This window comes from Papio anubis, chromosome 20, assembly GCF_008728515.1.
Source record: "Papio anubis isolate 15944 chromosome 20, Panubis1.0, whole genome shotgun sequence".
In the NCBI taxonomy this organism is placed as follows: Eukaryota; Metazoa; Chordata; class Mammalia; order Primates; family Cercopithecidae; genus Papio; species Papio anubis.
In genome coordinates this window covers 2873064-2885731 of record NC_044995.1, presented here as the reverse complement: position 1 = coordinate 2885731, position 12668 = coordinate 2873064, and the positions used below count along the sequence as shown (strand labels likewise).

General features: G+C 51.8%; 1 protein-coding gene across 9 annotated transcripts in view; it reads right to left on the bottom strand.

The window, feature by feature from the left end:
* Positions 1-700: 700 nt before the first annotated feature.
* The window catches only part of EML2 (EMAP like 2), a 38449-nt gene continuing 26481 nt past the window's right edge, over positions 701-12668 (bottom strand). For 6 of the 9 annotated variants that reach the window (XM_003915725.3, XM_009194749.2, XM_021931205.2 and 3 more), the window contains 8 exons: positions 11114-11245; positions 9373-9440; positions 8523-8611; positions 8219-8316; positions 7576-7663; positions 6080-6175; positions 5014-5144; positions 701-1088 (listed from right to left, as the gene is read on the bottom strand). In XM_003915725.3, the coding sequence (XP_003915774.1) occupies positions 963-1088; positions 5014-5144; positions 6080-6175; positions 7576-7663; positions 8219-8316; positions 8523-8611; positions 9373-9440; positions 11114-11245 (828 nt within the window). In that variant the 3' untranslated portion in view covers positions 701-962. The remainder of the gene's footprint in view (positions 1089-5013; positions 5145-6079; positions 6176-7575; positions 7664-8218; positions 8317-8522; positions 8612-9372; positions 9441-11113; positions 11246-12668) is intronic. The other 3 variants (XR_002519002.2, XR_002519001.2, XM_031659148.1) reach the window with 2 other exon arrangements.

Sequence of the window (12668 nt, the reverse complement as noted above, 5' to 3'; positions counted from 1 at the left end):
GGCCAGAAAGTTTTATTTTAATCCAAGTTAGAGCAAGATGGTTTCTATTGCTTGCTTCCAATGAAGACCTAAATAACAACAGTCCCTCATCACAAGCACTGTAACACACTGATATGATTTGGCGGGGTCCCCACCCAAATCTCATCTTGAATTCCCAGGTGTTGTGGGAGGGAACTGGTGGGAGGTAATTAAATCTTGGGGCAGGTCTTTCACATGCTGTTCTTGTGATAGTGAATGAGTCTCACAAGATCTGATGGTTTTAAAAAGTGGCATTTTGGCCGGGCACAGTAGCTTACGCCTGTAATCCCAGCACTCTGGGAGGCCGAGGTGGGCGGATCGTGAAATCAGGAGACCGAGACCATCCTGGCTAACATGGTGAAACCCCGTCTCTACTAAAAATACAAAAAATTAGCTGGGCATGGTGGTGGGCACCTATAGTCCCAGCCATTCAGGAGGCTGAGGCAGGAGAATGGCATAAGTAAACCCGGGAGGGGGAGCTTGCAGTGAGCCGAGAGTGGCATTTCTCTGCACAAAGTCTCTTCTCTTCTCTGCCGTCATGTGAGATGTGCCTTTCATCGTCCAGTCTCAGGTATGTCTTTATCAGCAGCATGAAAACGGGCTAATACACTAATACACACACACATCCATACACATACACAACTGTGTAGGTACACACCATACAAATACACAGACCCGGACACACCATAGTGCACGTGTCTTTATTTCTGGATGATATAAAAGAAAAAACTTAAAAAACACCCCAAACCAAACACCAGTGGATCCCCAAAGCAATGTGATTCCCTCATCCCACCCGGATAAATAGAGACTTCTGTCAGTCTACCCTCCCGCCCCATAAACCCCTCTGCTATAGACATACTCTGGGTATATATTACTCTACTCGGCAATAGACATCTCCCGAAAATAGAATTCCTGCCCTGACACCTGACTCTTCCCTGGCCTCATCAGACCACCCGCCACTGTAGCACACTGGTGTCCTTGCCCCCCGTGGTCAGGGCCATGCTGTCATCCCACAAGAAGGCCACATTTGTCACGTGGCTGCTGTGTCCACCGTACTTGTGGCTGAGGGCCTGTTATAAGGAAAGAAGTAAGTGAAGAAAGGTCAGTGGGGACAATGCCACTCCATCATGGTCCTCTTGTCTTGACCCAGTTCTTCTCTGCTCTTCCTCTATTTTTTTTTTTTTAAATCACTTAGGTTAGAGTGAAGTCACTGAGGCGTGAGCACAGCTTCAATGTAGCCTCGACCTCCTGGGCTCAAGGGATCCTCCCACCTCAGTCTCCCGAGTAGCTGGGATCACAGATAAGCGCCACCACACCTGGCTAATTTTTTTTACTTTCATAGCGATGGGGTGTCCCAATGTTGCCAGGGCTAATAAACCCTTGAAGAACCAACGGAGGCCAGGTGCGGTGGCTCACGCCTGTAATCCCAGCACTTTGGGAGGCCAAGGCAGGCGGATCACAAGGTCAGGAGATCAAGACCATCCTGGCCAATGTGATGAAACCCCGTCTCCACTAAAAATATAAAAATTAGCTGGGCGTGGTGGAGCATGCCTGTAATCTGAGCTACTTTGGAGGCTGAGGCAGGAGAATCGCTTGAACCAGGGAGTCGGAGGTTGCAGCGAGCCGAGATTGTGACACTGCACTCTAGCCTGGCGACAGAGTGAGACTCCTTCTCAAAAAACGCAGCAACCTCCGAAAAGAACCAACAGAACAGCTGCGTGTGGTGGCTCACGCCTGTAATTCCAGCACTTTGGGAGGCCGAGGTGGAGGTGGATTACTTGAGGTCAGGAGTTCGAGACCAGCCTGGCCAATGTGGTGAAACCCCGTCTCTACTAAAAATACAAAAAATTAGCTGGGTGTGGTGGCACATGCCTGTAGCCCCAGCTACTTGGGAGGCTGAGGCATGAGAATCACTTGAACCCAGGCGGCGGAGGTCGCAGTGAGCCGAGAGCATGCCACTGCACTTCAGCCTGGGCGACAGAGGGAGACTGTCAAAAAAACAAAAACAAACCAACAAAAAACCCAGCAGGGCAACTGAATTGGTTTATTCGACAAGTTAATGGCATAAATAGAAGAAACAGCATGCACATGGGGAAGGCTGTTCTACATGCTGAGATTTGAGACATAAGCAAATGCAGTTTGGACCCTGATTCAAACAAACCAACCGTAGAAGGCCAGTCTGGGGCACATCAGGGAAATGTGAATATGTACTGGCTATGAGATCATATTTAGGAACTGATGTTTTGTTTTTGCCTCCCTAGGGATGAGGCATATAAGAAATTAATGTTGCCGGGCGCGGTGGCTCACGCCTGTAATCCCAGCACTTTGGGAGGCCGAGACAGGCGGATCGCCTGAGGTTGGGAGTTCAAGACCAGCCTGACCAACATGGAGAAACCCTGTCTCTATTTAAAAAATACAAAATTAGCCAGGCATGGTGGCGCAAGCCTGTAATCCCGGCTACTTGGCAGGCTGAGGCAGGAGAATCGCTTGAACCCAGGAGGCGGAGGTTGCAGCAAGCTGAGATCGCGCCATTGCACTCCAGCCTGGGCAACAAGAGCAAAATTCTGTCTCAAAAAAAAAAAGAAGAAGAAGAAATTAATGTTAATGAGTAGGAGTGGTCAGAGGCTTGTGGATATGTAAGAATTCTTCTTTTTATTATTATTATTATTTTGAGACAGAATCTCACTCTTTTGCCCAGGTTGGAGTGTAGTGGTGCAATCTCAGCTCACTGCAACCTCCGCCTCCCAAGTTCAAGTGATTTCTCATGCCTCAGCCTCCTGTGTAGCTGGGATCACAGGCGCCCACTACCACCCACGACTCCTTTTTTTGCATTTTTAGTAGAGACGGGGTTTCACCATGTTGACCAGGCTAGTCTTGAACTCTTGACCTCAGGTGATCCACCTGCCTCGGCCTCCCAAAGTGCTGGGATTACAGGCGTGAACCACCATGCCCGGCCAGAATTATCCTTGTTTTTTTAAACATGAATGCTCAATTTAGAGGGCTAAAAGATAACCTATGTGTTTTTGTGTGTGTGGTGTTTTTTTTTTTTTTTTAAGACAGAGCCTTGCTGTCGCTCAGGCTGGAGTAAAGTGGCATGATCTTGGCTCACTACAGCCTCTGCCTCCCGGGTCCAGGCAATTCTCCTGCCTCACCCTCCCCAGTAGCTGGGATTACAAGCGTGCACCACCAGGCTTGACTAATTTTTGTATTTTTTTTTTTTCTTTTTTTGAGACAAAGTCTCACTCTGTCACTCAGTGCGGTATCGCTCAGTGGAGTGCAGTGGCATGATCCTGGCTCACCGCAACCTCCGCTTCCCAGGTTCAAACGATTCTCCTGCCTCAGCCTCCTGAGTAGCTGGGATTACAGGCACCTGCCACCACGCCCAGCTAATTATTGTATATTTAGTAGAGACGGGGTTTCGCCATGTTGGTCAGGCTGGTCTCAAAATCCTGACCTCAGGTGGTCCATCACCTTGGCATCCCAAAATGCTGGGATTATAGGCATGAGCCACCACACCCGGCTACATATGCAGTTTCTTAAAACTATAGACCAGGACAGGTGCTGTGGCTCATGCCTGTAATCCCAGCACTTTGGGAAACTAAGGTGGGGAGGATTGCTCAAGTCCAGAGATCAAGACCAGCCTGGGCAACAGGGACATTATCTCTATCAAAAATACAAAAGTTGGCCAGGTGTGGTCATGCACGCCTGTAATCCTAACTACTCAGAAGGCTGAGGTGGGAGGACCGCTTGAGTCCAGGAGGTCAAGGTGCAGTGAGCCGAGATTGTGCCATGCCACTGCACTCCAGCCTAGGCAACAGAGTGAGACCCTGTCTCAAAAATAAAAAAAGAAGAGAAAGGAGAAGGAAGAAACAAATGAAATAAATATACCAAATCTGGTAATAGTTGAACATGGGTAACAGGTACAGGAGGGGTCACTGTACTAGTCTTTCTGCTTTTATGCATGAAAATTTCCTAGGAAAATGCTGAAACAACCCCTCTTCTGTTAGAACCAGAGAATGGTAAAATTAACGTCCAGCTTTTTTGTTTGTTTGTTTTCGTCTTTGTTTTGAGACAAAGTCTTGCTCTGTCGCCCAGGCTAGAGTACAGTGGTGCAATCATGGCTCACTGCAGCCTCAACCTCCTGGGCTAGCAATCCTCCCACCTCAGACTTTCTTGTAGCTGGGACTACAGGCGTGCACCACCATGCCCAGCTAATTTTGTGTGTTTTGTAGAGATGGGGTCTCACTTTGTTGCCCAGGCTGGTCTTGAACTCCTGGCCTCAAGCGATCCTCCTGCCTCAGTCTTGCAAAGTGTTGCGATTACAGGTGTGAGCCACTGCACCTGACCTTGGCCTCCCTTAAAAACTTGTAAGATCTGGTTGTATATCCTGTGCCCAGGTACATAGTAGGTGCTCAATAAATATTTACTGAGTTAACAAGGATAAAAGAACCAAAGAGCTCAGAATTGCAGTTGCTCAGAATTTTAGAGAACCACGTCTTCGGCTGGGCACCGTGGCTCACGCCTGTAATCCCAGCACTTTGGGAGGCCAAGGCGGGTGGATCACGAAGTCAGGAGATCGAGACCATGGTGAAACCCTGTCTCTACTAAAAATACAAAAAATTAGCCAGGCATGGCGGCGGGCGCCTGTAGTCCCAGCTACTCAGGAGGCTGAGGCAGGAGAATGGCGTGAACACGGGAGGCGGAGCTTGCAGGGAGCTGAGATCACACCACTGCACTCCAGCCTGGGCAACGGCGCGAGACTCCGTCTCAAAAAAAAAAAAAAAAAAAAGAGAACCATGTCTTCAGCATGGCACACTCTGAAATTCATCCACCTTTGGATTAAGAAAGGCCCTTGGGATCAAGACCACTGTCTTCCTTGTACAGATGGGGAAACTGAGGCTTACAGAAGGGGTGGGGTTGGACCAGAGCTGCCCGAATCTTGTCCCCACCCCTGCTTGCTACCCCTGTCCACCCCCATCTCCCCAAGGGACTCACTCGAGGCTGACAGCACGGGTAACTAAACAGGTGAACTTTGCCAAAGTCATCAGCTGAAGCCAGCAACTTCCCATCATGGGAGCGGGCCACAGCATTGATATCAGTGCCATCCGCCCCCTCGGACCAGATCCCTGTGGGCAAGATGGAGGTAAGTTGTAAGATGTCAGCTGGAGCCAGGGACTGCCAAGAGAAGCAGATTGCCACACCAGCCACCCTAATTTGTTCCGACCTAGCCTGTATGTATCCAAGGATACGACCCAGAATGACCTTCTTAAAATGTGAATCCGAGCCTGCCCCTGCTCTGCTCAAAACCCTTCCATGGCTCCCTGGTGATCTTAGAAGAAGGTCTATGGTTCTAAGCCTCAGCGGGCCCCATGCACTGCTCCAGCCTCATCCCTCATCAGTGCTCCCGTTAAACTCTGTAATGATTTGGCCACCCTGCCTCCCTGCATTTCTCCGAATGCCAAGCTCTGTGTCACGCCTGGGCTTTTGTATGTGCTATTCCCTTTGCCTAGAGACTGCTTTCCTTCTTCACTGCCCTGGAAAGTGACTCCTTATCCTCCAGGTCCTAGCTCAGATGTCTCTTCCTCCAGGAAGCCCTCCCTGATTCCCTCCAAGACTAGGCCAGATGCCCCACCCTGGGTTTCCCTGTCCCAGCCCTGCTCACTCTGGGTCATCACTGTCTGGGGACAAGTCTGCCTCCCCAACTGGACTGAGAGCCCCAGGAGAGCAGGGCCCTCAGTCATGGTCACTGCCAAGCCCATAGCGGGCACAGAACTGCTCAGGGAATACGTGTTCGCTGATTTCGTGCCTGAATGAATGGGTGGCTAGGGCACCGGCAGTGTGGTCTCTCCTGGCCAGTCACCACGCCCATTTGGTTTCATTTTATTACAGCTCTAATCAGTCATCTCACCCTACCCTTTCCTCTTACACAAACACAGCCCACATGCAGTAAAGGAGTGAGCTTCCTACACTGGAGGTAAACAGTAAGACTCTGGAAACCACCAGCAGGGATGTCTCTCAGAACTCCTGTCCTCGTTGAGACCTCTCTCATTCCAGAACTCACCAAACACCCCAAACCCCAGGACACAAGTAGCTGTGGCCCATTCCATGTTCCTCACAGCATCTGCACTGGTGATCTGCTTACAGGTAGCCGGGTCCCCTGGGGCAGAAAATGGGAGGAGACATTCAGAGTTGGAAGAACTACGCAGTAAACCCGTCCCTTTCTTAGACAATGGGAGCTGAGGTCCAAGACAGAGGAGGCTAAGGTCCCAGGGCTCATTCCACCTGTCAGGACTGGCTGAGAAGGCTGCATGCTGGGTCTTCACAGCCAGCTGCATAAGCGGGAGCATCTGCTTTGAAACCTGCATCTGGCAGGGCGTGGTGGCTCATGTCTGTAATCCCAGGAGGCGGCATGAGCCACCGCGTCAGGTTGGATCACCTGAGGTCAGGAGTTCGAGACCAGCCTGGCCAAGATGCGGAAACCCCATCTCTACTAAAAATACAAAAATTAGGCCGGGCGTGGTGGCTCATGCCTGTAATCCCAGCACTCTGGGAAGCCGAGGCAGGCGGATCACCTGAGGTCAGGGTTTAAGATCATCCTGGCCAACATGGCGAAACCCCATCTCTACTAAAAATACAAAAAAAAAAAAAAAAATAGCTGGGCGTGGTGGCAGACACCTGTAATCCCAGCTACTCAGGAGGCTGAGGCAGGAGAATCACTTGAACCTGGGAGGTGGAGGCTGCAGTGAGCCAAGATCACACCATTGCATTCCAGCCTGGGAGACAAGAGGGAAACTCCATTTCAAAAAAAAATACAAACAGAAATATTAGCTGGGCATGGTGGTGTGCTCCTGTAATCCCAGCTACCTGGGATGCTGAGGCAGGAGAATGGCTTGAACCCAGGAGGTGGAGGTTGCAGTGAGCCAAAATCGTGCCACTGCCCTCCAGCCTGGGTAACACAGTGAGACTCCATCTCAAAAAATAAAAATTAAACAGCTGGGCGCGGTGGCTCACACCTGTAATTCCAGCACTTTGGAGGCCGAGCGGGCGGATCACGAGGTCAGGAGATTGAGACCATCCTGGCTAACACGGTGAAACCCCGTCTCTACTAAAAATATTAAAAAATTAGACGGGTGTGGTGGCAGGCGCCTATAATCTCAGCTACTCGGGAGGCTGAAGCAGGAGAATCACTTGAACCCGGGAGGCGGAGCTTGCAGTGAGCCAAGATCGCACCACTGCATTCCAGCCTGGGGGACAGAGCAAGACTCCGTCTCAAAAAATATATAACAATAATAATAATAAATAAAAATTAAAAATTTAAAAATGTAAAAAAGAAACCTGCATCCCTGCATCCTACTCATCCAACCAGAAAGGGGAGGAACTGACTAAAAGTGGGGTACACCAGGGGGAAAATAAGCCAGCAGTCCCTGAATTCCAAATCAGAACCAGCCTTGAATGCTAAGGGAGCGAGACCTGAAGCCCCTGCCTCCTGTCCCAGAACTCAGGGAAGTCTGCAAATGAGACGGAGGAAGAAATGTCTCTGGGTCCCGGAGAACTCACAGTACAGAATCTCATAGTCCCCGGAGTTGGTGACAAAGCAGCTGCTGTCCTGGGCCCAATCCAGGTGGGTGATAAAACTGGAATGGCCCTGCGGGGGAGGGAAGGGATGGTGTTAGAGCTGCAGAGGGCGGAACCAAAGAGAGGGGGACAGGATTAAATCAGGAAAGTGGAAGGTCAAATACAGAGGTAGGGCAAGAACACAATGGGACTAAAGGAAGGATACACAGGCCTTTGGAGTGTGGGGGCAGGGCCAGACTACTGTGGGCGGGGCCAGACTGTGATGGGCAGGGCTAGACAAAAAGCACTTAGAACACAATGGGAGTTTAGAACAGGTGGGCAGAGCTAGACACGGAGGAGCTGGCTTTGAATGTGAGGGGCGGGGCTACACAGAGGGGCGGTCTCGGAACGTGAGGGGCGGGGCTACACAGATGGTGAGCTTAGCACGTGGGGGCGGGGCTACACAAAGGGGCGGGCTTAGAACACACGAGGTGGTGAATGTGTGGGCGGGGCCAAGACTCCTTGCTCTGATCAGGGCACAGTCAGTTGAGTGTTGAAAGCTGCGCTCCCTTGAAGTAGAAAATTGGTTAATTCTGCACCCCCTGGGCGGGGTGGCGGCGCGGGCTGGGGGCCACTGCCCACTCACCGAGCACTTGCCCAGGCGGCTGACCTTGCGGCCGCCCTGGTCCACCGTGTACACGTACACCAAGTTGTCGTGGGAGCCCACGGCCAGGTACGCCCCGTCTGGGGGAGGGGGAGGGGGGCTATGAGGAGGCACCCAGGCTCCGCCCCCTCCTTGCCCAGACTCAGCCCCCTCAACAGTCCCCAGCTCCATCCCCACTGCGTCCCTCATAGGCCTCCCTTCGAAGGCTCCACCCCTCCCCCTGCCAAGAACTCTGAGCCTCTGTCCCCTGGCCCTGCCGCTTGGGTGTCCCAGGCCTGCCGCTTACCTGGGGAGAATTTGACTACTGAGATCTGTTCATTGCCGTCTGTGTGGATAGCCACCAGGTCATGGGTCTCCGTGTCCAGCAGCAGCCATCTTGAAGGAGAGGGCGTGGTGGGGGGGAGGAGGGGTGAGATGATCTGACAGAGAGGGGCGGCAATTTGTGGGGTCTGAGGGAGGGATCAGAAGGACCCCAGAAAAGATCTGGGCTGGGCACGGTGGCTCAGGCCTATAATCCCAGCACTTTGGGAGGCCGAGGTGGGTGGATCACTTGAGGTCAAGAGTTCAAAATCAGCCTGGCCAACATAGCGAAACCCCGCCTCTACTAAAAATACAAAAATTAGCCGGGCGTGGTGGCGCATGTGCCTGTAATCCCAGCTACTCGGGGGGCTGAGGCACGAGAATTGCTTGAACCTGGGAGGCAGAGGTTGGAGTGAGCTGGGATCATGCCACAGGACTCCAGCCTGGGCAACAGAGCAAGACTCTATCCCAAACAAAACAAGGCCAGGTGCGGTGGCTCATGCCTGTAATCCCAGCACTTTGGGAGGCTGAGGCAGGCGGATCACTTGAGGTCAGGAGTTCAAGACCAGCCTGGCCAACATGGTAAAACCCCATCCCTATTAAAAATCAAAAAAATTAGCCAGGCATAGTGGTGGCCACCTGTAATCCCAGCTACTCGGGAAGCTGAGGCAGGAGAATCGCTTGAACCTGGGAGGCGGAGGCTACAGTGAGCCAGAGGAATATTGAGGGATCGGGGCTTGCTAAATAGTGGGATTTGGGCAAGTAGGAGAGAGGGAAGAAGGGCCAGTTACCCAGGGAGCAGAGAAGCCCTCCCGAAATGCCCTCCTCAGCTTTACCTGCCAGTCACTGTACCCACAGCCAGGACAGAGCCACTGGGGTGGAAGCCGGCTGAGCGGGCAGGGTCCTGAGAAGGGAGAGAGAAGAGGCAGGGCTCAGAGCTGGGGCCCCATGTCCATCTGGCCATTCTCCTGCCTCAGGGCCAAGTCTAATCTTGGGATGAGGGCTCTCCCCTCCCTCTGCTGCCCTTTGGGACACCACCACCCCAGACACCATGGCAGCCATTCCTCTTTCTATTCCTGTAACATGTTAGCCTGAACAGAAGACATTCCTCCTGTCACCGCTGTCCCGGGATCCTTCCTTACTCCTCTTCTAAATTCCCACAGCTTTATTCATCCAAGACAACTTCTTTAGATAATTTCCTAGATGTGGGAATGCTGGGACAAAGGGCATCCAGAATTTTAAGACTCTTTTTACTTTTATTTTTAATTCTTTTAATTTTTATTTATTTTTTTGAGATGGAGTTTCGCTCTGTCACCCAGGCTGGAGTGCAGTGGCACGGTCTCAGCTCACTACAACCTCTGCCTCCCAAGTTCAAGCAATTCTCCTGCCTCAGTTTCCCAAGTAGCTGACATTACAGGCACCCACCACTGCGCCCAGCTGATTTTTGTTTTGTTTTGTTTTTTGTAGAGATGGGGTTTTGCCATGTTGCCCAGGTTGGTCTCAAACTCCTGGATTCACACAATCTACCTGCCTTGGCCTCCTAAAGTGCTGGGATTACAGGTGTGAGCCACCACACCCAGCTGAAATTTTTATTCTCTTTACATTTTAATTAATTGTGAATAGCCATGTGTGGCCAGTGGTTACCCTATGGGACAGTGTAGCTCTACACTTGACTGTTGCAGCAGTCACACCTTCCTTGAACTCAGCGGCTCCTGACTCCCCGCTCCTCATGGCAGCTCCCGACAGGATGGTTCTGTGTCGTCCTGGGCTCCCTTCCAGTCAGGAACCTACTCCTCCACCCCTTCTGAGAGAGCTTCTAAGCACCCAGTTCCCTGGACAAAACCCCCACCCTGCTTAAAAAGACCTTGTTTGGGCCAGGCTTGGTGGCTCATGTCTGTAATCCCAGCACTTTGGGAGGCCAAGGTGGGCGGATCATGAGGTCAGTTCGAGACCAGCCTCACCAACATGGTGAAACCCTGTCTCTACTAAAAATACAAAAATTAGGCCGGGCGCGGTGGCTCAAGCCTGTAATCCCAGCACTTTGGGAGGCCGAGACGGGTGGATCACGAGGTCAGGAGATCGAGACCATCCTGGCGAACACGGTGAAACCCCGTCTCTACTAAAAAATACAAAAAACTAGCCGGGCGAGGTGGCGGGCGCCTGTGGTCCCAGCTACTCGGGAGGCTGAGGCAGGAGAATAAGTAAGCCGAGGCCCGGAGCTTACAGTGAGCGAGATCTGGCCACTACACTCCAGCCTGGGCGACAGAAGCTGAGACTCCGTCTCAAAAAAAAATACAAAATACAAAAATTAGCTGGGGCGTGGTGGTGTGTGCCTGAAATCCCAGCTACTCAGTGGAGGCTGAGGCAGAAGAATAAGCTTGAACCGGGAGGCCGAGGAGGTTGCAGTGAGCGAAATCATGCCATTGCCTCCACCTGGGTGACAGAATGAGACTCCACCTCAAGAGGGAAAAAAAAAAAAAAGACCTTGTTTGGTTTCAGTCTAATGTGCTGAGCTCTGACACATGGAGAAAGGTAGTTCTGTTAGAACGGTGCGTTTCCAGTCCCCGGGCCCCTCACCTCGATGATCCTGCTCCACAGGGGCTGGTGGGACTCTGAGCTCCACAGATGCACCAGCTTATCCTGCCCGCAGGTCACAAACTGGGCCTGACTGGGGTGTGTGGCCAGGCCCCACAGCTCTTCCACATGGCCCTGGTGGAAAAGGAGGACAGCAGGATGGAGACAGCAGCCCTGGCCTTTTCCCACCCAACCCTAATGCCAGACAAGTGCTGGATAACTCACCCTGCCCCAGCGGGACCCAGGGAAGACCTTTCCCGGTGTGTCTGAAGGGGGCCTCGATTGGGCATCTGAACCCAAGTTCTAGTGTGTGACTCAAGGCAAACCCTGCCCCTTCTCCAGGGACCTCTGCTTTCTTCTTTGTACAATGGGAGGCAGGAGGGCATGGTGGCTCAGAGCTTGATCTCAGGGGTCAAACAGGCTGCACTCTGGCCACACGCCTCCCAGGTCTCCAGCTCCAAGGATCTGGGAAGGCCCTCGTGGAGTCTGCCTGCAGCCAGACAGAGCCCAGAAGTCTGAGGGACCTCATGGAGGGCACTACACCTGATGGCTCTGACCCTCGGCCTTCTATTACTGACCGAGGGCAGTCACCTAGGCAGGTGACATCTCCTTGGAACCTCAGCTTGATCGTCTGTAAAATGGAGCCAGTTGGTGTGGGTGCCTCATAGCATTCTTGTGCTCACTCAAATCGTGGATGGAAAATGCTGGCCGGGTGCGGTGGCTCAGGCCGGTAATCCCAGCACTCTGGGAGGCTGAGGCAGGAAGATTGTTTGAGCTCAGGAGTTCGAGACCAGCCTGGGCAACATGGCAAAACCCCATCTCTACATAAAATACAAAAATTTGTCAGGTGTGATGGTGCACACCTGTAGTCCCAGCTACTTGGGAAGCTGAGGCAGGAGGATCCCTTGAGCGCCGGAGATGGAGGTTGCAGTGAGCCAAAATGGCACCACTACATTCCAGGCTGCGTGATATAATAAATAAATAAAATGCTAAACATAAGGATAATTCAGAGAATGTGGTCACAAAATGGAAATGTCTAACTATTATTATTTATAACAAGTTTTTTTTTGAGACGGGATCTCACTCTGTTACCCAGACTGGAGTGCACTGGTAGGATCTCAGCTCATTGCAACCTCCACCTCCCAGGTTCAAGCAATTCTTCTGCCTCAGCCTCTTGAGTAACTGGGATTACAGGCACACGCCACCATGCCCAGCTAATGTTTTGTATTTTTAGTACAGATGGTGTTTCACCATGTTGCCCAGGCTGGTCTCGACTTCTGATGTCAAGTGATCTGCCTGTCTCGGTGTTCCAAAGTAATATTAATATTACAATTAATAATTATTATAGCCAATATAATAGTATGGGCTGGGCGCAGTGGTTCATGCCTGTCATCCCAGCTCTTTGGGAGGCTGAGGTGGGTGGATCACCTGAGGTCAGGAGTCTGAGACCAGCCTGACCAACATGGCGAAAACCTGTTTCTAATACAAAAATTAGCTGGGTGTGGTGGTACATGCCTGTCATTCCAGCTACTTGGGAGGCTAAGGCAGGAGAAGCGCT